This window comes from Cyanistes caeruleus, chromosome 3, assembly GCF_971803275.1.
Source record: "Cyanistes caeruleus chromosome 3, bCyaCae1.hap1.1, whole genome shotgun sequence".
Classification (NCBI taxonomy): domain Eukaryota; kingdom Metazoa; phylum Chordata; class Aves; order Passeriformes; family Paridae; genus Cyanistes; species Cyanistes caeruleus.
In genome coordinates, this window is record NC_141703.1 from 65,858,772 (window position 1) to 65,884,985 (window position 26,214).

The following is a 26,214-nucleotide window of genomic DNA, read 5'->3' on the forward strand; positions in this document are numbered from 1 at the left end:
TGAAGGCATGAATTCATGTCTTGGTTAATAAATGAAGAATGAGGACTTTTCAGAGCATTTTGTTTCAAAGACATATTTCCCACTGAAATTTAATTCCAAAGAAAAATTCTGGGAATAGTGTGGGCTCATAAACTATTTGTTCTTATTTATTCTGGAAAAGCTGAAGTGCATTTTCATATTTGGAGATGGTGATGAAAGGGTATGTGTTTGAATGGCTTAACCATGAGGCAGCAATTTTACATATATGATTTCCTCTAAACCATATGGCAAATAAATCCAATTTATTTTAATAAATAAAGGCAACACACAACAAATGCTTGGTTGCATTTAGATTTACCCTGGTTGAATCATTGATCTCCATCTGAGCTAAGAGTTTGCCATTAATGCTGAAATTGCTGAACCGTCCTCGTTCATAGTAGATGATGCAGTGACCTTCACTAGACACTGAAATTAAGCGAGGGTACAGGCAGTTTTCTGTTCCTTCCAGGGCTCTCAGCAAGTCTCCAGTAATTGTGTGTACTAGGCAAGGACCTTCTGTATATGAAAACATAATATATAATTTATTTGCTGTTCATACAAACAATATAGGCTGTGCACAAAAATGATGCATAAAACACATTTATACCACATTAGTGTTGCATAGATATAACAAGCTGCAATGTTTACTTAAAGAATTTAAAACACTCAATAGAAAAGGAAATGCAAGAGCTAGCATGTTAAGAAAACAAATACAATATGCCCAGAAGTGTATTATTTATTTAGACTGCTAGGAATTTTCCTTGATCTGTCTTCTAAAACACTCTTTCCTCTTCCCAAGCATTCAGAAGCTTAACTCTTGGTGATTTTCTCCAACAACATGAACTGTCTTTAGCCTGCCCATTCACATTAAACAGATGTGGCCCCACCACTGACTAGTGGGAACAACTCCCATAGGGCATGTAATCATATTACTGCATATTTCTCCTATAGACAATGGCAGTTCCTGCAGATCCTCTCCCTCAATGAACATGTGATATGCATAGATTTCAGTCCTGATTTGTTTCAGCAATGGGAGTCATGTGAAAGCCCACAGAGTTACAGTGATACTTGGACTATAAGAGATTTTAGAGGATCACACTATAACTCCATTTGCTCCAGAGAGATTTTAATATGAGATTTTAATGTCTTTTTATTGCACTCATGAAAGAAACAAACAGCTATGAAATCTACAATGTACATTTTAAGACACAAAACTAGCTTATTTACATTTCAAGAACAATGAGAAAGGTTTTTTTTTAAAGTGAGATCTGTATCCTTACTAAGAAAAAGGGTCTCTTCTCTGATAAATGTAATGAGTCACAGGAAATTCTAAATGTTTTCTTTTATGAATCACAGGATAATCCTGGACAGCACAGTAATCTCTTCCTTATACAACTGATTCATGACCCTGAAAGTAAATTCATATTGGCATACTCAGCCATCTCATGTTAAGTCCTTCTAAGTTCTTTAAAATTCACACAGCAGCTGGGTTTGCCCAGGTAGAAAAAATCAGCATCAGCTCATTTATCTGTGAACCCTCTGATACAGGCTTTTATCTGTGCTTGCATAAAGTCTTATGCAGAGGGACCCTGAGTTTGGCTGCATCCAAGGGATACCACTGCAATGGAAATATTTAATTTTCTCAAATTGTTGAGTTTCAGCTTTGGAAATACTGAAGTGCCAGGATATTGCAAAAAGTGATGCCTTCACCTTTAGAATAATTATCTTGTTAGATTTCTCAAAAGAAAATGCCTTCATAGTTGAATGGTCATGGGTGCAAAAAGGCACAGCTGCTTTAGGATGCCACTGTAAGTGTGTACAGGCTGACCACTGTTTTTATGGTTTCTTGGGTAAGAGCGTGGAAGCATCAATCTGATTCACGAGATTTTCCACAGAGGAGTCCTAAATATGCTGTCTTCCTGCTTCAGTAGGTTCTCAAGTGCTGCCTGTGTCATCAGAGTGCCACGGCCAGTTCCAGAGGAACAGCTGCCCACCAGGAAGCACAGGCTGAGCTCAGGCTGGAGGGCAGGGCAACACAACACTACCATGAGGTGCAGTCTCAGAACCTGGAAAGGGACTGAAACTAACAACCTGAAGAAAAAGCTTTTAAAGAGGCAAATCTTGGTAAATAGCAATTAAAAAAAAAATATTTATCTCTGCATTTTTATATCGTCGAAAGCTGCAAAAGGAGGAGCATGGGAAGACTAAGAGACAGACTGGGCCTCCATTTCTCTCAATCAATTATAGACATATTCTGTATTTGACTTAAAAATCTTTGGTTGTCCATCAGCTTTTGCTTCTAAAAATGTGTAAGTTACCGAAGTAGCAAATAGTCATTGAATCAGAAGACAACAGAGTACAGATTCCATCTATATTAAGAGGAAATTTGCAGAGATAGTTGGAAAGGGTGGACAGCCACAGTGTGTGAAGCTGCCTAAAAGGGTAAGAAATGGCAATAAAAAGACTTAGCTCCAGCATCACTGTACATTCTTTTGAAAATGTCTTGACTTTGCCTATGACTGTTATGTAGTATGCCATTACAAGAGTTAATGACCCATTAGGATTTCCTGTTAAAAATGGCTTCACTCAAAAGTTTCACACTCAGCTTTAAAAATAAATGTTATGCTCCAAGACAGTATAAAAAGCAATAACCAAGGAGCTCAGCTGTGAGCAAAAGCTGGCAGAGCAAGCATCACATCCTTTTCACCCTCAGAAGCAGCAAACTTAAAAATGATTACAAAGATATCCAAGGGGATGACTAAAACAGGCATCACTATAGATGGAGATAGCAAGTCACTGGATGGGAACGTAGGAGTAGAGTGGAAATGTAGGAGTAGAGTAGAGACAAACAGGAAAGGAAAAAAGACATGCAGTTTGACAAGTTAAGAAGCTGAATGAGAGAGGGCAATGGGGGAAGAAAAGTGGGCATGGAATTAAGGAGAAGTAGGAGAAGATGGGCAGAAGCAGTGAAATGGAAGGAGAAACAGAGTAAGGAAGAATGAAGCAAACACTCATTGAGACTGGTGCTTTATTTACATTGATTACCAGTAATGCAGGATATTGCTGCAGGCTTGGGAAAGTATTTTGAACATTTGTGATACCAATTGTTGGGTGCTCTGGATTCCATAGGTAAATAACATGAAAACCTGCAACTGCTCATTATTTAGAAAACCTTGCAACAAATCCTACTGGACAGAATGCTGCACACAGTTCCAAAGCAAACTGATCCTGCTTCCCTGGAGAGTGAGGTCAGGCCTACAAAGTACCTCTCAACTACGATCAAGGTGGAGAATTTTGAGCTGGCCCTTCCTGACATGCCTGTCTCTATCAACAGGTTTCTTCAAAATCAATAGATGTCATTAGAATTATTGTATGCATTTTTATAAAATATTCTTCCAGATCTGAGAAATAGCTGCATAAACTGATGGCTGGAAGGAATGATCCACTTAATTTGTGTCTAAACTTGTAAGTGCAGATAGTAAACAACAATTTTCAGAGAAAAGTGCTTCAGATTCTCCTAGAATTACAACACGTCTTAGGGAAAATTAAAGTATATGTAGCTTGAGGGAAGTCTGAAATACCACTAAAAAAGACTCTACAAATGTTAAGACTTAAATAATAAAAATGTTTCTGACCTTTAGCACCACTGATAACAAGTCCCAGCTCTGCACAGACCGACACACAGACAACTTCATGATCATGACCAGTTAGAACGGCACGAGGAGCTGGATAATCACCTGTTTAAAAAAAAAAAAAGTGAGAAAGAAAACAAGGGAATGCCAAATCAGATGCAGTTTATCAACAAAAGAACTTTGATTTGCTTGAAATCATTAAGCATGAGAGGTGCAGTGTGATTAAATATCTCATAATTAGGATACCGAGCAAAATATATTCAGATATCATAAAGTTTCACAACCACAACTTCCCAAAGCATTAATGAATTAATGGAAAGAACACCAAGTGTGGTGCTATTGAAAGCAGCTGTGATGTAAAATTCTGCTATTGAACATATATATCTCCAGACTTACATTATGAACCTAAAGAATTTAGGATGTTCCTTTAATAATGATCCTAATGTGTTTCATGAAACTAGGGGGTAGGAAAAGAAGAGAAGAACAAGACTGTACTAGAAACATACTACTGCTTCATAGGTAATATTGATTCAGAGACACAAGAAATGGTCACAAATTAAAATATGCTTAAAAATGGTAATTGGTATACATAATTATATATTTATTTATACATATTATATATATATATATATATATATATATATATATATATATATGTATATACACTCAGGACTGAAATATATTTTATTTTGGTTTCAAACAAGTGGACATTTAGAGAGTGTTTACATGACAAACAGCAAAATTTCTATTGTTTCTAATAATAACAACAGATGCTGACAACCTAATTGGTTAGTATTTCATACTGCTCTGCCAGGCTAAGAAATTCAATTGGCAACAAAAAATTAGCAACTTGCTAGATAACAGAGTTCACATCATTATATTTGCATTGTACAAATGAAATACAGAAAATTGGGATGTTCAAAAGGACTGGAGCTCTGCCATTGTAGTTCACATACTAAATGAAATTACCTAGGGAACTACAGATAAATTACTGTAACATTAATTCTGTATAAAATAACAAAATTGTTAATCCACAATTTTTATCAACAAGAATTGGAAACATAAATCTCATTAATACCAGCCACCACTAAAACCAGTGTTGAAGTCTTACCTGGTTTTGGTAGGTAGAGGGGTACCGTTGGTAAAGACAGCTATATTAAAACAGGTTCCATTTATTTTTTTCAACATATTTGTCTTAGTGATTTGAATTAAACCAGTTTTATATGCAATTGACTGTGGATGACATAGACATAGATGGCACAGAAGCTGGGCCAATGACAAATCTTAAATTGTTTTTCGGTAGAGAGGTATGTACTATGAGCCACATATAAGGATTTTGAAAATCAGGGTTTGGAAATCAGCTTTAATCAGCTTTTTTAAACTAAAATCACTTTTAGTTAGGAGATAGAAATTTATTCTTAATCAAATACTAACCAATAATATTATCTATGGGATACTATAAATCTTGGCTGTTAAGTTAGGTTTGTAATAAAATAATTGATGCAAAGTTTCATGGGCAACTGTATAATGACAAGAGAAAGACATCATTATGTCTAGTTAAAAAAAAAAAAAAGTAGCAAAAAGTGGTTTTATTTATTTTCAATGCAGCCAGGTGGAAGTTGATATTCCTAGACAAGCACAAGCTCTGTTCACTGGAGGGAAGATTCTGTTCCAGGAAAAATGATATAGAGTAGGATTTATGGAAAACTCCCTCCGTGTGAACTTTCAGTGCAATACCTAAGACAAGCAAATAAGAGGCAAGAACTACTTTGCCACTTGGAGACCAGAAAGATGGAAGTCTTGTATCCATGTTTACAGAAATGAACTCAAAGGAGGGTCACCTGACTGACACAGGAGAGTAAGACAGGAAGCTGTACAGAGTTAAAAGTGTTTTCTCTCTTCATTGCATAAGCAGCAAAGAGATAACTTGATTCTACTAATTGGGAGTAACAGGCACAAAAGATGTCCAATAGCAAAGAAACTTATCTTGCAGCTAATGGCACAGAGAGGACCAATGGGTGAGTGGCTGCACACATTCCAACTCTGCAATAAAATGCAGTTTCCCAAGTGGAAATGCAGTTAAACACTAAATCAAAAGGGAACTTTTTGGTAGCTAAAAAATATTGCATGGGTTTCTGAAAGATATGCATTAGGAATGGAGGCTTGGATAGACTTTTGTGGGTCAATGAATTTAGTCTTTTATTGCAGACACATGATGTAAACAATTAATGAAATGGATATCTTGGTATGTGACTTGGAAGGATGTTCCAGACTCCTCCTACTCTAAAGGAGAGAAATATTCTGAATTACAGTTTGAATTTCTTCTTGTCTACCTAGGACCTCTTTGTTCTTGTGTTAGCATTTTCCTTTAGCTTCAGGTCTTCTTTCTGGCATCGTCCCCTCTTACGTACTTAAAGAATAAATCACCCTTTTTGGTCATTCCTTTTGAGCCCACTAACAAAACCAAACCAAACCAAACCCATATAAACTCATTTGAAGGGATGGGCTTGCCATTTTTTAGCCACTGTAGCAATCCATTTCTTTGCCTGTCTAGCTTTAAAATTTGGGTTTCCAGAAATGTACAGAATCATAGTTCTCAAAAATTTAGCATGAATCTTCAGTTTTTCTTGTCAAACCCTAACATCTTCTGGCATCAAAATTTAATAACAATTCCATGAATTTTAATATCTTTCTCAACAAGATGAGAACTACCAACCATGGATTTACAGACTTCAGTTTTGGACATAACGGAGTGGGTCAGTTAACAGGTCTTGTTATGCCAATGTACAGACACATAAAAAATTTCTTACCTCTAATGCAAACAGCTACCTCAATAAATCCTAGTTTCCCAAGCTTTAATCTATACTGCAAGAAAAGGATCTTTTTAGTCTGGAAACTAAAGATGTGAACTGAAAACTGAGCTTTACTGCTAGGGAAGGATGGATGTCAGAAGAAATAGAAAGGTGCTTTGTGCAGCTCATCAAAGCTATATTTTGATTTTTATAATTTCGCCACCACATTTGCTTTGAGAACCCCATCTCCTTTCAAAGTTTTCTTTTCTCTAAGTACATAAAATAAAAGCCAAAAAATAAAAAAAGAGCACTTAATTAAATTCAAAATTTTCCACATTTTTTCTCCTTCTGTATGTCCTTCTGGAAAAAAGAGAATTATGCTCAACAGCCATCTTGACTCAAGCTATGATTATAGAGGTGTCACCAGGCTTCATCAAACTGGATGACTGAAATTATTAAATGACTAAAATTCTTGAAGGAAAAGAAATACTGCAATTTTAAAAAGGACATTTTCCTCAGTATTTCCTAGGAAAGATCTATAATATCAAGAAACTGTAAAATTCCAGAATACACCAAATAAGAATATTTTATTGACTTCTTGATTTAAAAAGGAAAATACTTATAAGAAACAGCTTCCCTGAAACATAGATCTATGAGCCTTATTTTGTCCTGTTTTTCAGTAAATACAAATTAACAATGGAATATCAATATTAGGAGCAACAGTCCAGCAGTAATTGAAAATGGGATTTTTCCCCCTTAGGGCTCAAAGGAAAAATTATTCACTGATACTTTCTATAGAAAAAGCTGTGGCATGAACCTCAGTCATATTACATTTTATTGCAAAGGAAAGAAGCTGTGAACTCCAGGAATCATTCAAAATCTAGTAAAATATTCTGTCACTGTCACATCACCACTGATAGATGCAGCCAGAGGTCAAAGGCTCTAAGGGAATTGCAGGTGAAAATATCCTACCTAAGAACTGAGATACCATCACTGTAAACTCCCTGTAATTTCCCCAAAGGAGAACCTTTGAACTGAATTACTAGAGGGCAGAAGGAAAAAAAACAACAAATATGTGCTGTATTTCCAAACAAGAAAGTTTCTTCTAGAAAGTCTAAAATAAAACACATCTTGCCTTCTTGCTGAATAATATAATGCTTAACATTATTGTAAGGTTCTTTGGGAGCAGATGGTGCTCCTGCATTACAATGGAAAAAATAAGAGGGAAAGAAAGACAAAATACAGTGTTACTATTTCTTTCATATTGTCCTTTTCCAGGAATTATGTACAGATTTCTATGGGGACACATCTAGGAGTCTTCTGTATAAAGAAACATGAAAGCACATGGCAAATTTTAACTTTCATTTAATCTCTCACTTTGACAAAAGCAAGTACAAGGCTATACCTGAATTACTTGCTGCAAGTAATTTACTTCGCTATTTGTTTTACTGTTAGGACTTTTCAGGGATGCTCATCAGAAAACAGAATTTTAGAAAATACAATGGCTTTCATGGAAGTAAAAATGTAAGAGCCTTTTCAAATTTTGCTGTCAGAAACAAACATCTTGGAGTTTAATTAAAAGATAATGCTACAACCAATAAACATGAATATCTCAAATAAGAATACAGTCAATAACAATGCCCACAACATGAGGGAGCAATGAGTGTAAAAGAAAGACTGCTGCCAGGAAAATATTTGCATATTCAAAATATTCCCAGCTCTGGGAAGCAGAGCTGGTTTATTTGGCTGAGGAATGTTGTATATAGCTACATACAATTCATCCAGGTGAGTGGGCTTTCAGGTACCTTGCACTAATCGAGAAGGTAAAATATAGAGGAGGACAGGAGATTATGGATTTGTAGCACCTCTTCCTGTCTCTTTCACTAAATTGCTTTGGGATCTTGGGCAAGTTACTGAACCACCCTGCACTGTACAATTCCCATGGAGTGTTCAGCATAGCATGACATCAGTTGATAAAATACTAGAGATAACTCAGGTGGATTATTGACTCTTTACCTTTACACAGCAGCCTTAGAAGTGAGATGTTTTTGGCAACCAGAGATGGTGCCAGTAAAAATTAAAAACTAGTTTTCAAAGAGCTTCTGCTCCGGCAGAGCAGTGCTAAGATACTGTATTTCAAAAATTAATACCTAAATTGTACAAACTTACAAGTACTTTGTCCTTAGACAAAGCAGATACCACAGGTGCCCATGTGCCAGTGCAGAGCCTTGAGACAGCCACCCAGTCCTCTTGATGCAGAGCACACTGGTGACTATTTCTAAACTGCTGCCATTTCAAGGCTAAACTAGAGCATATAGAAATGTAGAGGGATGTAAAATAACAAATGAAAGTTCTGAGTTCAGAATAACTGCTCTTTCAAGATACAGTCCTGCAGAACCCATGATGTTCAAAACTTCAAATTGTTTCAAAATTATGTCATGTAAAAGGAACACATAAAGATATACTTCATGACACACAAAAAAGAGTATATTGATTTGACAAAGATATTTTATGGTAAAATTTACCCTTCCTTTCAGTTATATACTGAATACACTCACTGGAACAGGATGTATTTTTAGCACCTGTGAAGATAATGTCATAATACTAAACAAACCCATCTTACGCCTGATAGACACAGCATTTTTCAATGGTCAGTACAGTTGCTGTTAGAAAAAGTGGGGTTAACTCCCACACCTCTTGTGACCTCCTCTTGGAAGCTACAATAGGTAATGAGAAATGTCAAGTCCCAAGATCAATGAAATTTCAGGCTCTAGAGAAAAAAACAGGAATAGCATTGATCCTTTTAAAGAACACCAGTCAGAGGGTGAATGTAATATATTGCATGGAGAGGCTCAAGAGGATAAGCGGCCAGGTCCAACATACTTACCTGACAAAAAATTCAATCAGCATTTAGCACAAGCTGCCTACCCTCCCTTTCTTTCATGCAGGAGTCTGATTCCAATTAAAGTGTGCAAATTAATTTTTATCACTTCCAAATTAGTTTCTGAATTTGTGTCTGTTTCAGATGAAAGCATCTGTCCCTCACTTTTCTGCAATTCTATCATCCACTTTGGTATATCTGTTCAAAGACTGAGATAATTCTCATTTTCAAAGTCACTTGTTTGAAAGAGGCATTCAATAAAGTAATCATAAAATATAAAAATGAAACAGCTATAATGATACATGTTGAACTCCAGGGCATATCATGTACTTTCTTTGCTCATTTTTGTGATGACTAATACAGTTGCCATGTGAGAGGAAATTTGTATACAAATTAGCACTCAGCTAAAACAAATAGAAAGAGAAGAAAAATCAAAACAAAAATTGTCAAACTCCATCACAATAATTTTTCTATTCAGTCTCTGAGAACTGCAAAGATTTACATTTCCCATATCACTTCAAACAAATAAAATAAGCAAACTATGTCCTTTGCATGTATCTTACTGAGAGAAAACAGACACCTTTCACTGTTCTCACAGATGCAGCAGATTTATACAACGTGGTCATCAACTTAATAAGGTGCAGATTCAGATTAGCTATTTCAGACGGGAAATTTTGGCTTAGAAAGTATATGTCAGACCCTGGCAAGAGGACTAAGCTTCATTAGGTTCCATGTTTTTCCAAAAGGTGGTACTTAAGGAAGGAAGGATAAAAAAACAAAGGGAATGTCAAACGTACATGAAACCTGCACTGAACTTCCCTTCAGGAAAGCATGTCACATCTCTTTCTTTCCAGAAGCTTTGCCAAACACCAGCCTCTCTTAACAGGACCTCCAACATCACTCCTATTGGAGCTTAGCAACGGCATGGCCATGAAAACAATGTTGAAGCAGAGGAAGTACAAACAGGGATAAGATTTGCCCTACATGCTGCCATTGAAGGAATGCAGCATGTTGCTCCTGATTTCCTGATTTATCTCTCTATCCAATCATCATGACATGTGACATGCATAAGTATGAGCATAGAAAAGAATTTTGCTTCCTACCAAATCTGGAGATTCTCAGGGGCCCGTCCTATGTCAGCTTATAGCTGATAGTCAGCACTTGATTGTGAACATGGGAATGAGGGCTTTAATTCCCTCAGTCTCTAGAGGTCAGGAACACAGTCCTTCCTGCAAAAATACTAACCACTAACCAGAAGATTTCCTACAAGCTGTTTCAGAAAGCTACTGTATAGAAAAAAATGCATTTAAAATCTGGTAAACCTTCATTCTTCTCACAGTGATTGTGAGAGGTGCCAAGAAATTGTGCCAAGTTCAAACTAAATCAGATACTAATTTTTGACACTTAACATAGAACAAAAAATTATAACTTATAAGAAATGTATTGATTGGAAAAAATATTTTAAAATTATAAAATGAAGTTTTATATTTTTATTTTTTTAATTTAAATTTTAATTAATTAATTTATTTATTTATAATTTTATAAAATAATAAAATGAAGTAGTTAAAAGCTTGCCATGCTCTCATAGGCAAGCTTTTAACTGCTGGACTAGAGCAATCACTTGCATATATTCTCAATTCTCGTCTTTCAACAAGAGCTGGTTCTGTATTTCCACAGACCAAACTGAGGTGACCCACTGAGCCTGTACAGGTATTTCAGCAGAAGGTTCTACAGAAGTCTGACAGGTTAGGTTGTTGACATACATGTTTTTTAGTAAATATTTCATTTACCTTATGGATTCTGGAATACTAATTTTAGCAGAATCTGTAAGAAATTTGATCTGACAATCTTTTGCCTGAGAGTATTTCACATAAATGATTGTTTGTGATGTTTGTTGTTTTCACAATAAATTGATGTTTTTGAATGTAATAATATCTACATTTTTCTATAGAAATGTTATACCACACAAACCGTTTAGGACTGGAGGTTTGCTTTTTCTCCCCTCTAAGATTTTCTGAAACAACTAAAGTTTGTTTAGGTAACTGGATGTATTGAAGCAGAAATTGATAATTAACCGTCTTTCAGCTTAAAAGATAATTATAAAGTCAAACATCTAACCCAGATAATTACTATACCTGACATCTTCCTTTGACTTCTTCACCTTCTTATATCCTGTGGTATAAAACATCTCATCTGTATCTCCAGATGACAGATTTAAAAAAAAAAAAAATACCCCTTTTTTCCCCCCTCTGAAAAGATCATCTACATCTTTCTGGAAATTCATTCTAAAGATGTTAAGTAATTTGATCTGATCTACATTGATCATATCACTTTCATTTTCCCTGCAAGGTAAATCTTAACCTTCTAACAGCAGCTATAGAAGAGTAGAGTAGGAAATATTTCTTTATTACTTTGGTGGCTTTACCTCTGTAAAACTCCAAACATATTTTCATAAGGATTGTTGAGAATACTTCACACTTGGAAATTAGTTTAAAGGGAATCTTAGTCATATGACAGCTATCATGTCTGCTCATGGTAGCAAGTATAAACTACTATCATTATTTCAGCAGAAACATTAGTAATTGTAGAAGCTTTTAAAGGCCTTTTTTTTAAAGGCCCTTTGTTTTTGTAATCTATCCCCATTAATGTATATTCATGAAAAGTCAAAGCAGCTGTTAGTAATGGTATGTTTCCAACACATGTAGTTCTGGTTATAATACAGTACTAGTATATAATTAGCATCTCCATCGTAGTTTCAATCCAATGAATAGAGATAGAAATAATAGAAATGCCATCACTCTTCCCCAGCATGAATCTTCAACATGTCTTCAACATGAATATTTAAAAATCTTATCAATATATTTCAAAGCTACCACTTATGTATTTCAAAGCGGCCTTTGGTACTTAGTCTTCCTGAGTTCTGTTGCCTGTGCCTGTAAGATTTCATTTGACTGGACAGGACTATCTGCATCACAATCTCTCATTAATCTGACCATAGGGCCATTTCTTTGGCAAAACAATGCATTATCCATATAGAAGTAGAGACAGAGAGAAAGTCATACAAGTAATTTTTGTTTTCATTTATTTCTGTCAGCCGGGTCATATCCTTCCTTTCATAAAATTAAAGACCTCCAAGACAGACAATTCCAAATTTATACAGCTAAGATATTAAATCTGAGATATCAAAAAGTACCACTTTAGTGCATTCAGATATGTAAGTGATGACAGAATAATACCAGAACTAAAATAATTCTATCTGGAAAAGAATTGAAGCAGTTTGTATGAGCCAGAAAGGAGATGCTAATTCCAAGGCTGTCCAAGCGCTTTGTAATCTAAGGAGGTAAGGAAAAAAATCTTACATTTTTTTTCTGTCAGGAAGAAAAATTATATCAACCTAAACAGACTGCTAAGACATGAAAATCCTTGTCAGACTGAATTTATCTATATTGGAGAATTACGTACTATAAAAGTAATGGAATACAGACAAAAATTAGAGAAATTTGTTATTTGAACACCATTTTATTTTTCCTCTCTATTTCCTCTGTTATAAAAGCAAATAAAATCTGGTGTGAAAGCAAGGCTTTTATTTCTCTCCCTTTTACTCTGCTTACAGACAAATGGAAAAAAAGAAATCAAAATTCAATAAAAAGTTTCCTGCTGCAAAATTGACAAAATATTTGCTTTGAAATAAATAAACCACTTTTCTACCAGCCATTCACTTGGATGTCTGTAAATGACAGTACTGCCTCCAGTCAGTATTTGAATCAGAGATCAAAACTGATAGCAACAGATTCTTCCATTTTTATCCAAAGACAAAACCCTTCTGTTGAAAATTATCATTAGAAATCAGAAAATTCTTTAAGTGAAATGGATTAAGTGTTGCATAAAACACTTCAATACTTCTAGTATAGGGATCAAACCTGCTCTTTAGCTGCAGCCATATCTCTGGCTTGGGTGATGGGATCTTTAAATTAGTGGTGCACTTTAAGTGCCCTTTTATATAAATTAATACTATTATTGTGCCCCCCTCACTCTGCAGAGCACTGATAGTTAGTCCCATGCAAATTAAATGTAAACTTTTCCTGACATTTTATCTTTTTCTATTTTTATTCAGTCAGATTGCCTCCCCAAACTATAGAAAGACCTTTCTCAAGAGAGTCTCATTTAATTCCATGGCATGTGAGACGTTCCTTTTTTGAAGAGGCAAACAGCTGATATAGCATGCTGTAGCACAAAAGGAGTAAGTTAAAATGCCAAAAAATATTTCCAGGGAAAGGCAAGTCAAAATATAGTGAAATATGTCCTGTCGCTTAAAGGCCACAACCATCTTGTTCTAGTTTATGATGACATGATGTTATAAGTGATAAAGGCAATTACAAACTTAGGAACTATACTCCCATCCCATTATCTCTTAACATACAGAGTGTTTAAATATTTTTTTAGCTAGCAATCCATGTATTGTTTAGCATGTGGCTCTCTTCTTATACCAACTTTCAACTTGTAAGCAAAGCTACTGATATATTTGGTGATTGCTTCTGAAGCTGAAAGAAGGAATGTTAAAACAAATAGGAGTGACAGAAAATCTCTGAGAGAGGTGTTATTTAAAGGATACTTACTGCTGTTTGGATTGTCACCTATAATATGATGTCGGCCACTCCAGTACCAAAGCAGCAATGTAGCATCACGAGACCCGGACACGATGTAGCAATCGCCCCCGATGTAGGACTCCGACCTGGCGAGGCAAGTCACGACATCCCAGTGGCCAAACACAATCTGAGTTAATTTTCCTGGTGGGAACGCAAAGTCATACAAATTCAGTTTTCTGAGGTACTTGCAGCATTTAGAAATCATTAACTACGTAATTAATATTCAGTTCAAATGTAACTTTGGTCTCATGTCCCGTAATTAAAGTTCACTAAATGCTATGAGATTAAAAAATCACAAAGATTAAACTTTTTTTCCCACCTTTTTTTTCCATTCCTACTGAAGGCTGTTCTCTGTGTTAATCCACAGCCTAACCCTTATCTCTAAAGATCAAGGCAGTGCTGCAGTCACTGAATATTAAGTGGAGTTACGGCTCCATCAGCATTTAAGCCATGGCATTAGTACAGTATTTATGAATTTCATGAGTGATATGCATAAGACTGCACATGAACTTTTCCATAATTGTGCTACATTATTATGTTAAAAATGTGTATTTGTTCTATGTTAATGTCAAACTAAAGTTTACTATGATTATCACCTCCTCCTTTCTATTATTACAATTAGTTTTTAGCAATATACTGTGTAATATTAGGCTAAGTAATCAGACAAAGCAACAAAATACTGGCTCCTGTAGCAAGATATTCAACCTAATTCCTTACTACATGAAATAAATAGAGCTAGAAATAATAGAACCATGAAATATTGCAACAAAAATTTTGGTTGGTCCTTTTGATATGATAAATTTCCTGAAAATAACTATGGTTTTCAAAAGTTATTATTAATAAAACTGCATTCTATTTCCTTTTACATCCTTTATCTCCCATAAAAAAAATATCTTAAATTTGTCATGCTGAAACAAAAATGAAGGATTTTACAAACTGCCATTTATCATTTTTTGATGTGTAAGCACAAGTGATAGACACGGTACTATTGAGACAATAGTCTTTGTTCACTTTGTGACCCAGGAAGAGCCAGAGAGCTGTATTTGAGGTCACCTGTTTCTGTGGAATAAACTCGAAAGCTCTTGTCCCAGAAACCACAGATAAGGATGTAGCGATTATCTGCCGTGACCACGAAGCAATGCGCATTGATCTGGATGCTCTGATCCACAAGGTCTGTGATCTGACGTTTGTTCACACCAGAGTTATTGGCTGTAACGAAATGCAAAACACATTTTACATGTAAGCCATTCCAACACCTTCCTGTCATCCATTTACAGGAGAAAATGAATACATTTAACTTTCAATGAACTGTGAATTTGTTGTTGAGTAAGCATTTTGAATAAGAACATTTAGAGCTGTCTATATGGGTGTCAGAAATACAAAATTATTTGAATAAGAGATAAGATTTTACAGGAGATGACAATTTCTTATAAGCTGCCTGATGTACTGCATAATATGTAGTAATAATTTTAGTGTTCTGCAGAAGTAGTCCCCCAAGCCAAACTGAACCAGGGGAAAGTGGCAGAAGTCCATATAAAACATTTAATCAATAATAACTATACTGCAGAGAGCCAACTCTTGCTGGCTTGTATCTCTTCTACAGAAAACAGCTTGTATTGTGTGGCCTTGACAACCCCACACTTCCAGATTAAAGACATAAGGACTCAACCAATGAAGGAGGGGAGACCTCATTGTGGTCTTCAGTATCCTCACGATGGGAAGCAGAGGAGCAGGTACTGATCTCTTTACTCTTGTGACCAGGGACAGGACTCAAGGAAAAGGCATGAATCTGAGTTAGGGGATGTTTGTATTGGGTATCAGGAAAATGGGTTTTTACCCAGAGGGTGGCTGAGCACTGGAACAGGCTGCTCAGGGAAGTGGTCACAGCATCAGCCTGACAGAGTCCAAGCTAATATACACACAATAGCTAATGTGCTCTCAGGCACACGGTGTGACTCTTAGGGAAGGTCCTGCACAGGACCAGGAGTTGGACTTGATGCTCCTGATGGGTTTCTTTCAACTCAGCACATTTTATGATTCCACAAATCTATTCAAACCTAATGTGATTTTCCAGTCCAGGGAAACTAAGTCTTGTCATCTGTTCCTCAAGCAGGGACCCAGGCCATGGATGGTACTTTAAAAAGAGGCAATGACACATAGAAACTCCCTCGGACAGAGGGAAAAGAGGAGTTTCATTCAAGTTTTTGTTCATGCAAAATCCCACCAATCCAGCTGCCAAACGGAGTTGTTTAGAAGGATATTAACCTCTGGGAGTCCCCAGCAAATGTGATTTATCTTCCCTGTGACAGAACTGACAAGATACGGCGACACCATAAAAGTGTGCTCCATCTCAATATTAACTTTCTGGAAGTTGAGTATGTAATTTAAGTTAATTTTATCCACTCCTTCCAGTCTCACTGGAGAAAGAAGACATTTTTTCACATGACAAGTCACCTCACACTGTAATAGCTGTCTAAGTGCTAGACAACTCCAGAGGAGAGTTTGTCTTTCTACAGTAGTTAGGGAGGGAATCTTGACAATGAACTTTAGCCAGAGTTAGGGAGGTAAAAATCACTGTGAGAAATATGTTTCTCCTAACATAAGAACACAACTTAATGCAGATAATAATCCGATTTTTCCCTAGTTTTTGCTATTCTACTTAAACTGCTCACAACTTCATGAAATAAGAGATTCAGCCAACCCACCACCCCCCCACACTCCATTCTATTTAAAAGTTGCTTGTGGAAGTTAATATCATGTTTACATACATTCTAAGAACACATATTTAAATTACCAGACCCTCTATGTCCACCAGCTGAAAGGTAATGAATAACAAATTACTCAAATTTCCAGAACAGATGGGTGCAATAGTTGTGCTTTAGCTAGTGAGAGAAAAACCTAAAGAGAAAACCACTGTCATTATATGAGAGCAAATGAAGTACACAGAATGAGAAAGCTACCTCTCCTGATGTACTTCTATGTTAATCTTTTGAACATGAATATTTATATAGAGGAAAAAGGAACTTTTTATTTGGCTATGTTTAAAAATGTACTTTTTTCTCAACAATGCTGCATACTCGCCCCTAAGAACCTTCCCTATCCCAACTTTCTGTTTCAAATTACTGAACTCCCTCCCCCAGCACAAACAAAATAAGTGCAATTAATGAAAATTTATGATAGTAAGGAAGTCCTGCAATCAAACAATTTTTGCAGACTCTATTTCTCAAATAATTCACTTTCTCAAAAATTCTGGATTTTAAAAAATACTATCAATTTAAAAAGAAGTGTTTTCATTATTAAATTAGTATTGTCAACTAAATCCAAATCATAAAGTAAATGAAAATAAATGGATTTGCATCTGCACTGATAAACATAGTGCTGGCTGGAGAAAAAAAACAAAACAGCTAACTCCACAGGACCCTTATGCTTTATTTTACTAATGTGACTTGATAAGAGAACAGAATTATAGATATGGGCTGACAATGTAACTGACTTAATTGGTTTCTTAAATACCAGTTGCTGGTGATGTTAATAACAAATAGCACTCATGTAATTCATTCAGCATCAATAGCTAATGCTTTTAGTTCTCCAGGACTGACAAGAATAAATATTTTCCTATTTTCTGTGTTAAACGAAGCATAATATACAAATACAGCTTAATCAATAATTCCTGAAAATGCCAATTTCAAATATATTGCTACATTTTCATCTTGACATACCGATCAATGGATCCATTTCAATTGGAAGATGATGGGCTTGATCCAAAGAATATCCTGGGGCTCCCCGAAGACCTACACATGAGAGGAAGAATAAAGCATATAGAAACCTTTTGACATGACTTTTCTAGGTTTAAAAATTTATTATTGGATTATTATATATTTTTAGAAAGTAACTTTTTACTATTTGCTTTATTAATATTTTAAGATTTCTTCCTCTGTGCTACACAAGTATTCATTTGTTAATTCTTCCTTTATGTAAAAGTAATTATAAATGTAGAAGCAACAACTTCATCACAACTTTTGCAGCCACACACATTCATTAAATAACTCATTTAAAATAGCATGAGACTTTTTTTTTTTACTTTTGATCAGAGATCTTAGCACAGAAAATAAAGTTAATTAGATTAAACATTGTTATGAGTTTCTTACATATGGAAACCTGTATATGACAGAAACTTGGACCTTTTCATGGATTTATCTAACATTTTTAGATGTAAAACTGTAGGCTACAGTATATGTGCCACAATTATTGCTGTTAATTCTATTCTTAAGATGTTCAAATGTGCATCAGGGGCTGAAAATTTAGTGTTATCTGCTCTCACGCAGAGATAGCATTGCTTTGGCTCTTCTGAGCACCTTCCCTGCTATATAAATCAAATAGTCACTACTGGAAACACAATTTTTGCCAGGAACTGCCACATTACACACGAATACCCTCAATAATAGGACATACAGATTTCTGAAGAATAAAGTCCATTTTCTACTACTGCAATAGACAATTGGAAGAGGTAAAAGAAAAGCTAGCTCTGCCGTTTTCAGAAAGGCACTGCTCTGAGAACTTCTCCTTCCCTTCTTTCTGTCTCTTCTTTCAAAACCCAAGCAGTCTGGGACAGATCTTTACCGGTATTAACTTACATTCATTCACTTCTATTATAAGATGTCTATGTAAATACCTCCTGCTGTTTATTAATTCCAAAGCTCTACATACATTTGACAACAAGCAGTCTGTGCATACATTTCTGTATATAAACCTATCCTTTATACTAGAGTTACGCTTTGTTAAAATAATATTATGGCAACAGTAGGAAATTGATGCCCTGTCCTGGATTAGCCTCCTGCAAAATAAGCAAGATTGCCAAGCAGGATGTAAAAGTTAAGAAAATCATTACAATGAAGTTTGATACTCAAAACAGTTTCATTTTCCTCACTTTCTATTATAATATATTTAGAAAGTCTTCCTTACTTTTTTTTTTTTCTTTCCGCAATTTAGACCAGAGGTTTACAGATGGTGTAAAATTTAATTTATGCCTTGAATTCTGAATGTTTGCAACATCACTTATGTTTTACAAGTGTATAGAGGAAAATTTAAGACCTTACTTTCACATGCATCATGAGGACCAATAAAGCTTCAGCTAAATTAAAGGACTTCAAATGACAGTTTTTAAGGAAACCCTCAAACTTCTGCATACTGCAGTATTAATGAGATTAATTCCTTCACAGTAAAGTATGGTTGGAATTTTGGGTTCTCTTGACTTTGACAATTTGGATGAGAAAGGGCTACTCCAGATCTAAATAAGCTTCCTCAAATAGAGGAGACATGAATGATGATGGATATAGAGTATTTGGACAGAATCCCTGAAAATTGACGGAAAATAATTAGGAATTAGCCAATTGATGTTAGTCAAAGGTGTATTAGAACAACACAGGACAGTTTCTGCACCTCTGAATCATTCCTGACATTGGAACCTTCCATTGAGGACATTGTCACAAAAAACTTTAAAAATGTTGTAGGTTTTTTCCCCTCTAGATTTTAACCTTTTTTAAAAAAAATAGGAAAAAATGTTTTTTTACATGTAATGAAGTTGCACCTGATGGAGTATTAGAAATGTTTCCAGGTATTGCAGCATAAGGGCTATCACTGCAGGAAACTACCTGAAAAAATTAAGCCTGTTTTTTCCCTGATGTACCTCATGGCCCCACCACCTATTTAGTGATCCCTGGAACAGCCTTAGCACCTTCATGCCCAGATGATATGGACGTGTCAGTCTTAATGGCAATATGGAGAGGTCAGCCAAGGGGCTGGAAGGGCATTTTGGGATGGCCCTGTTGGATGGACTTTTGTGAGAAAATGTCCAGCTGTTTAGGCTTGCTAAACTGGATAATCCAACAGAGACCCAGGGGAAGGTTTATGACAAGATGCTGAAATCTCTCTCAAGCAGCAGATAGGGATGTATCCTCTCTAGCATGCCAGTATGTATTCCTGAAACCTGGGACATACTAATATTTGCTGTGTAGAGAGCAACAGCAGTCTCCTGAAAAGCATTATGTCAAAGACTGATCCTGAAGGAACCACAAATCGATTGGCTGCCATGGTGATGTGCTGCTGTTAAGGAGAGTGTTTCTAGGAATGACACCAGAGAAAACAGAAGCTGTGATTATTTCACAAAAACCAGACAAAACAGTAAATTTTGGTGTGCAGGCAGGCGAGTGAGCTAAATTGCACTCAGAATTAAAGCTGCATTGTTAAGGTCTTCAAATCTGAATGAAATGTGCCTGCGAGGACCTACCTACTGTGTTGTGCCACCGATTGACAGCAAACAGCCTGCTGCAAGTGACGGTCACCACGGCAGGGATGGTCAGGTGGGGCAGCGTGTTGGCTGCCACGTGTGTGACAGGGGAATTTGATGGGAACTTCAGCACCATGATGACATCCTGCTGCATCTGATCTTTAAACATGAGGGGGCTCTGTGGAAGGAAACACTGTTGAGTAGAAAGGAGAAGAGAGCAGAAGAAAACAGAAGGGATAACACAATTAGTGAGGAGGTCTGAGGGAAAGCAAGGTTAAAAAATAGCAGGCAAGCATGTGCACATACAGGGAAAACAACACTACCTGTGCATCTACTCTAGTGATGGAGGAGAGCAAGATCACAAGCTATTATTGGAACATTACACGAGGATAAACAGAGAATAGGTATGGTAAGGGTTATCATTATAGGGTACAAAATGACCATTAGCATTAATTAGCATACAGTAAAATGTAAAATTATTCAGTAGTTAATATTCATAAAATAGAGATATGTCCTAATGAGTTAATCAATTAATACATAGTAAATATTAATTTTCTAAACTACAACAGTTGAAAGAAGAAATTTTAAGAGTGACTCAAAAACACAGACATTTTTCTTAATGAGTTCCTTATATGAAATACAGCACTTCCAAACATAGACAATTTAATTCTATGTAAAGTGTATTCTTATTAGGGAGTCTATAACCTAATAAGTTTATAATAACCCAAACCTGTTTCATGATTCTACAAATGACACAATTGTTTGTACATGGACAAGAATTATTATTGAGTACTGGTTTTAAGGTTTGGTTTTTTTTCAGCCACTATTAGAACAAAGTGAACTATTTCTAAAAGGTCAAATATTCCTTTCTGCTTATCATCTTGAATTATTAAAAATATATTATCCATATCTTAAGAATGCAAAAAAAATATTACCTAAATTTGACTTGTACACACTTAAAATAATACAACAACCACTTCCAATCAATTTCCACTTTCACAATGTACAGCTGGACAGAGAGATTTCCTTATATATAGATAAAATGATTGAAACTACTCCATGCATTACTGTTGATTTACAAAGCTTAAAAAAAATCTAGCTCTAAGCATTTTATCAAAGGCATTCAGGGGCACGGAAATCTGTCTTGTTCAGTTTGGCTATTTCATACAATTCTTTGCAAGCAGCATAGAGAAGAATGTGATGGAAATGAATTTTGGAGTTTGAATTGAAACTCAAACTATACATTTCATTCTCCTGGGGGAATAGACAGGAGGATTCCAGCACGATTTGAACTCCAATACTTCATTTTTGTCAAGCAGACATTGTTCATAAATCAGCCCCTAACAATGCATCGTTTAAAACAAAACATTCTCACTCTAAGGAAAGACTGCAGTCTTTCAGTCTCCTCCACTTGCAGAAACAAGAATGCAAATGTGTATTTCTCAAGTTTAGATGTTTTAAGATGAGGCTTCCTTTATCCACATTGGTAAGGAAAACCCAGGACTATGTGAAGATAAAGCTAGTCACACCTCCACCCTGCTCTGCTAGAGCCCTATGATTTGTTGCTACACGAAGCAAGTATGGCTGCATGGGCAATGGGGGCCATTAAAAGTGTTGCTTTAATGAGTACTTTATGACCTACAAGGGATCCTAAGGTTCAAAGGGAATGCATTCCCAGCCAGCAGTCATGTCTCACCAGGTGCATGGCAGAGCTCCGAGGTGGATGGGGCTCAATGAGCAACTGCGATGGCGTCTGTCCAAAGTTCTGTATCTGCGCCTCCATGGCCTGCGGGCAAAGGAGAGGGACTGTCAGGAGCAATATGCATCAAGGAGAGAGGTCAACACACTGTGTGACAATGCAGGCATATCCCAAGTCAGCCATGAAAAAAGTCCAGAAAATTCACCCGGTGCTCTCCTCCCAGGCTGCAGACTCATCCAAGTGTTAGTATTTTGTAGACAAGCTTTGCTTCTCCTTTCAAGCATGCTTCAGTTAACCAACTAACCATTCTCATCTCCAGTAACCGGCGTTATATGTGAAAATGTTAACCTGTGAGGACATGCAGTTCAGGTCTTGAGAGAGCTTTTGGGGTGGTTTTTTTTTTTTTTTGCACAGAAAAGAACATATATACCTTAATAAAGTCCTTTGTAAGGAGGAAAGTATGAGGATCTCTAATAAAATAAGCCTCTGGAATCTTAAATGGGGGGAAAGGAAAGAAAACTGAGAAATAAAATTTACATGTGGAATATAATAAAAAATAAATAAGTACTATTTCAACAACATTAGTAGGTGAAAACAAAAAAAATGCCAGAAACAAATCTTGTCAGGCACATTAAGACTAATGTAGAAATCTTCCCAATTTGCATACATTCACTGAATATTTATTTCATCCTTAATTTTATTGCTTTTTTTCATGGGCTTTCAGGCTTCATGAGTTAGAAGTGAAAACTTTGCAATTTAAATACATTCTTTCAGACAAGTCTAATTTCAGAATAAATCTTGACTAATTCTCTAGGTAATAGAATACAACACATATACTGAAATGCTTCTGCTACTCAAGCAGTTAATTCAAACAAAAATATATCTAAAATATATTCTTAAAAACTTTGGGAGAACATTGCTGCTTGTAGAAACAATACTGTTAGAGAATACTCCTTATTTTTCAGACAGGTATTATTTTATTTGACCTTGTAAAATTGAGAATAAAGCGTTCATAGAAAACCAAACTGTCAGATTTTGAAATGCACAGTGCATTATGTACCCATATATATACTATAGCCTGAACTACTGACCCTTAATATTTTTCTTGTGAGCTTTATGAATTTTTCATTGGCTACACAGAATTAACATGAAAACTCACCAGAAACATTACTATCTTGGTAAATTTTGTTATTTCTTTCAGACATAGAACAGTAAGAAGCACCATAAATACTTCAGGATACAGAAGAATCCTTTTAATGTACATGTTTTGTCATTCCTACAAGCCAAACTGTGCTTTCCTCCACTTCACAGTATAGATGTAAGAACAGATGTCAGAGAGAGATTTCCTAACAGGTCACTGATGTCCACCACTCTTAATGCCCTAGACTGACAGGTATATAATGGAATACCACAAACAAGCACTTGCTGAAAAAGAAACTTAATGCAAAGTCCAGTCAAGCAGCTGAAGGACATTCAGTGGATTGTAGCCCCAGCACATCTGATGCTGTAATTATACTGGTACAGGTGATTTCTTGTTTGTTGACTAATTCAGAGTGAACTTCAGCCTCCAAGGCACAGACTGTTTCTTGGGAACTTGTGAGCATCTCAGGTTTTATTAACATCATTTAATGATGGATTAATTTAAAATCACAGATGACTTTTATAGGAAACCAACACATCTGCGTGGACATATGTGTATATATGTGTATATGTCCATACAGCAGCTATCTCTATGTACCATATGAGCAGTATATCTACACAATGTGTAAATACCTTTACCCGTGCAAACATTTTTTTGTACAGGAATACAAAATTCACTTCAAGTCACATGAAGATGGTATTTTCTATTGCATTCAGTACTTCAGAACTGATTTGCCAGGTGAGAAGAAGGGAAAGGAATTATACCTGTTTGTGAATTTCATTTTCAAAATTACAAATACTAACAATATCAGTATATATCAGTGTAATATCTATTCCCACACATTTCTGTTGGTATTTTCAGAAAAGTAATTTCCATTTTTTGGTTTTTTTTCAAATAATTATCAAGGTTAATTTAATTCTAATTTCTGAAAGAATTCTGTGTTGAAATAAGAGTGTGAATTGTATTTGGCAGCAATAATGAAAAAAACCCTGATCTTCCTCTCCTACCCCATATAGTGATCCCTTAAATGATACTTATGTTCTCTCACAGGAGCACTGAAATGAATTATTAATTTTTTTTTCAATGCAATCCAGTTGTAATTTACACATTTCCTTTCATGTTGTCCCATCTTGGCAAATTCTGATTGTTTATCTGTAAATTCTGCACAAATAAATTTTGCTGGCTTTCCCTCTCAGTTCAAGTGGATTAATGGAGGCAATAGAGGAGCAGAAAGGGAAACAGAATACAATAACAAACTCACATGAATTTTTCAGATTATGAGGAATGGACACTCAAAATGTAACGATCAAAAGCAGCTGTTATTTTACAGCTGAAGATGTGCCAGTAAACATTCACATACTCTACACTCCCATAATTTAAAAAAAAATGAAGTTAATGTCAAGTCCTTTTTTAACCAGAACCAATGCAGAAACAAGACCTTGATATTCAGGGAATATTGAATATTTTTTCTGGATTCCATTTACAGGACAACCACCTGTCCCTCACCCCATGGACAGTAATATTATCCTTTTCAGTCAAAATTCCATTTGTAAAACTGACACCTCTTAGAGGCATTAAAGAAACTGAACAATGTTTATTAAAAAATACCCATAACTTTCAGCTACTGCATTGAGACTATAGTCTGCACAGCTACCACTGGCATTGCTCTCTGGAGCTCACGATGCTCACAAAGGACAGAAAAACCTCGTCAAAACTTAACACAGAAGAGAAACGTAAGCACAAAGAGATAAAGTGACTGGCCCAAGGGTATTCCTAATGCTGCCTCCTATCAGATAACTTGACACAAAATGAAAAGCAGGTACAAAGCAGATCTGTGAATAATAATGTAATACATTGATTTGTTTACAAGAGAAGTCTGGCTGTATCTAAATCTAATCTGAAAACTGGTAAGTGTACACCACTGTTTTTCTTGAGCTGTAAATCATCAAACTTTAGATTTATTTAATGGTATTAAACATTTCATTCTAATTAATCAATTTATTTTCTCCCATCAGATCTTGAGTATTGCTTGCAAAGTGCAACACCACTCCCTGAGACAAACATTCTAGTCAATTTAATACAAATTTTAATAAAATCAAGTTTATTCTCATTTCACCTTCAAACGGCCTTCATGCAGAAACAATAAAAGCTTGGAATTCAGTGGCTGCCAGATTTAAAGCTTTCAGAACAGCAAAATAGCAATTATATTAGTTTTCTCTTCCTCAATAAGGTGTTGCAGAAAAGCTATTTAGTGAGCTGATTTGAGATTCCCTACTGTTTTTAATACACATAAAATGAGATTTGTACTCCAGACACTTCAGGGAGTAGTTGTTAGGATATGATCACATATTCAGAAAAATAAAATGGCCCTTAGCATATTATTTGATAATAATTGGCCAGAATGAGGAAAAAAAAAATCTGCAAACTTGCTGGTAATTCCAAGTCTAAAATTAGTCGAATTTCACACTGCAAGCTAATTTATACACTCAAACAAAACACAGCTTCATAGAACTTAATAATGGTCATTTAAAACTAATATAAAAATATCTATTATATATTTGCATACATTTTGGTCAAGAAAAAATATATCAGATAATCAAATCTTATGAATAATACAGTGATCAATATCCTCAATGTATTTTGCTAAAAGACAATAATTTATTGGTTTCAATTTTTATGCTTAAGGGTAGACTTAAGCATAAAGCTAGACACATTCACAAGGACATTGGGATGCACCCTGGAGGATGAGGTCTTAGTGTCAGTTTCCCATGGAATTAAGAGTTCAATACATCTGCTTTGCTCACTATTCAGTCTACTGAAGTATCTGGGTTTATTTCTTAATTGTAATTTAAATAAATACAAGTATGTTTTAATGTAAATATATATGTAAATAATCCTATTATTTATATATATATATCTTATTATTTATGTCCATTCTAAATAATGCACTCTGTTTCTTTAGGTGTAAAAATTACTTTTAGTGGTCAAAGGCAATGTCTCCACCAGGAAGAAGTGAAACAACAGAAACAGAGATGCATAGCAAAAAGAAGAGAAGAGAAGAAGAGAAGAGAAGAGAAGAGAAGAGAAGAGAAGAGAAGAGAAGAGAAGAGAAGAGAAGA

General features: G+C 35.5%; 1 protein-coding gene across 19 annotated transcripts in view; it reads right to left on the reverse strand.

The window, feature by feature from the left end:
* NBEA (neurobeachin) overlaps positions 1-26,214 on the reverse strand; it is a 460,255-nt gene that overhangs the window by 4,603 nt on the left and 429,438 nt on the right. For 13 of the 19 annotated variants that reach the window (XM_086881592.1, XM_086881589.1, XM_086881582.1 and 10 more), the window contains 7 exons: positions 21,952-22,041; positions 20,256-20,448; positions 17,689-17,760; positions 15,023-15,178; positions 13,940-14,110; positions 3,654-3,755; positions 338-534 (listed from right to left, as the gene is read on the reverse strand). In XM_086881592.1, coding sequence (XP_086737718.1) covers positions 338-534; positions 3,654-3,755; positions 13,940-14,110; positions 15,023-15,178; positions 17,689-17,760; positions 20,256-20,448; positions 21,952-22,041 — 981 coding nt within the window. The remainder of the gene's footprint in view (positions 1-337; positions 535-3,653; positions 3,756-13,939; positions 14,111-15,022; positions 15,179-17,688; positions 17,761-20,255; positions 20,449-21,951; positions 22,042-26,214) is intronic. The other 6 variants (XM_086881590.1, XM_086881585.1, XM_086881580.1 and 3 more) reach the window with 1 other exon arrangement.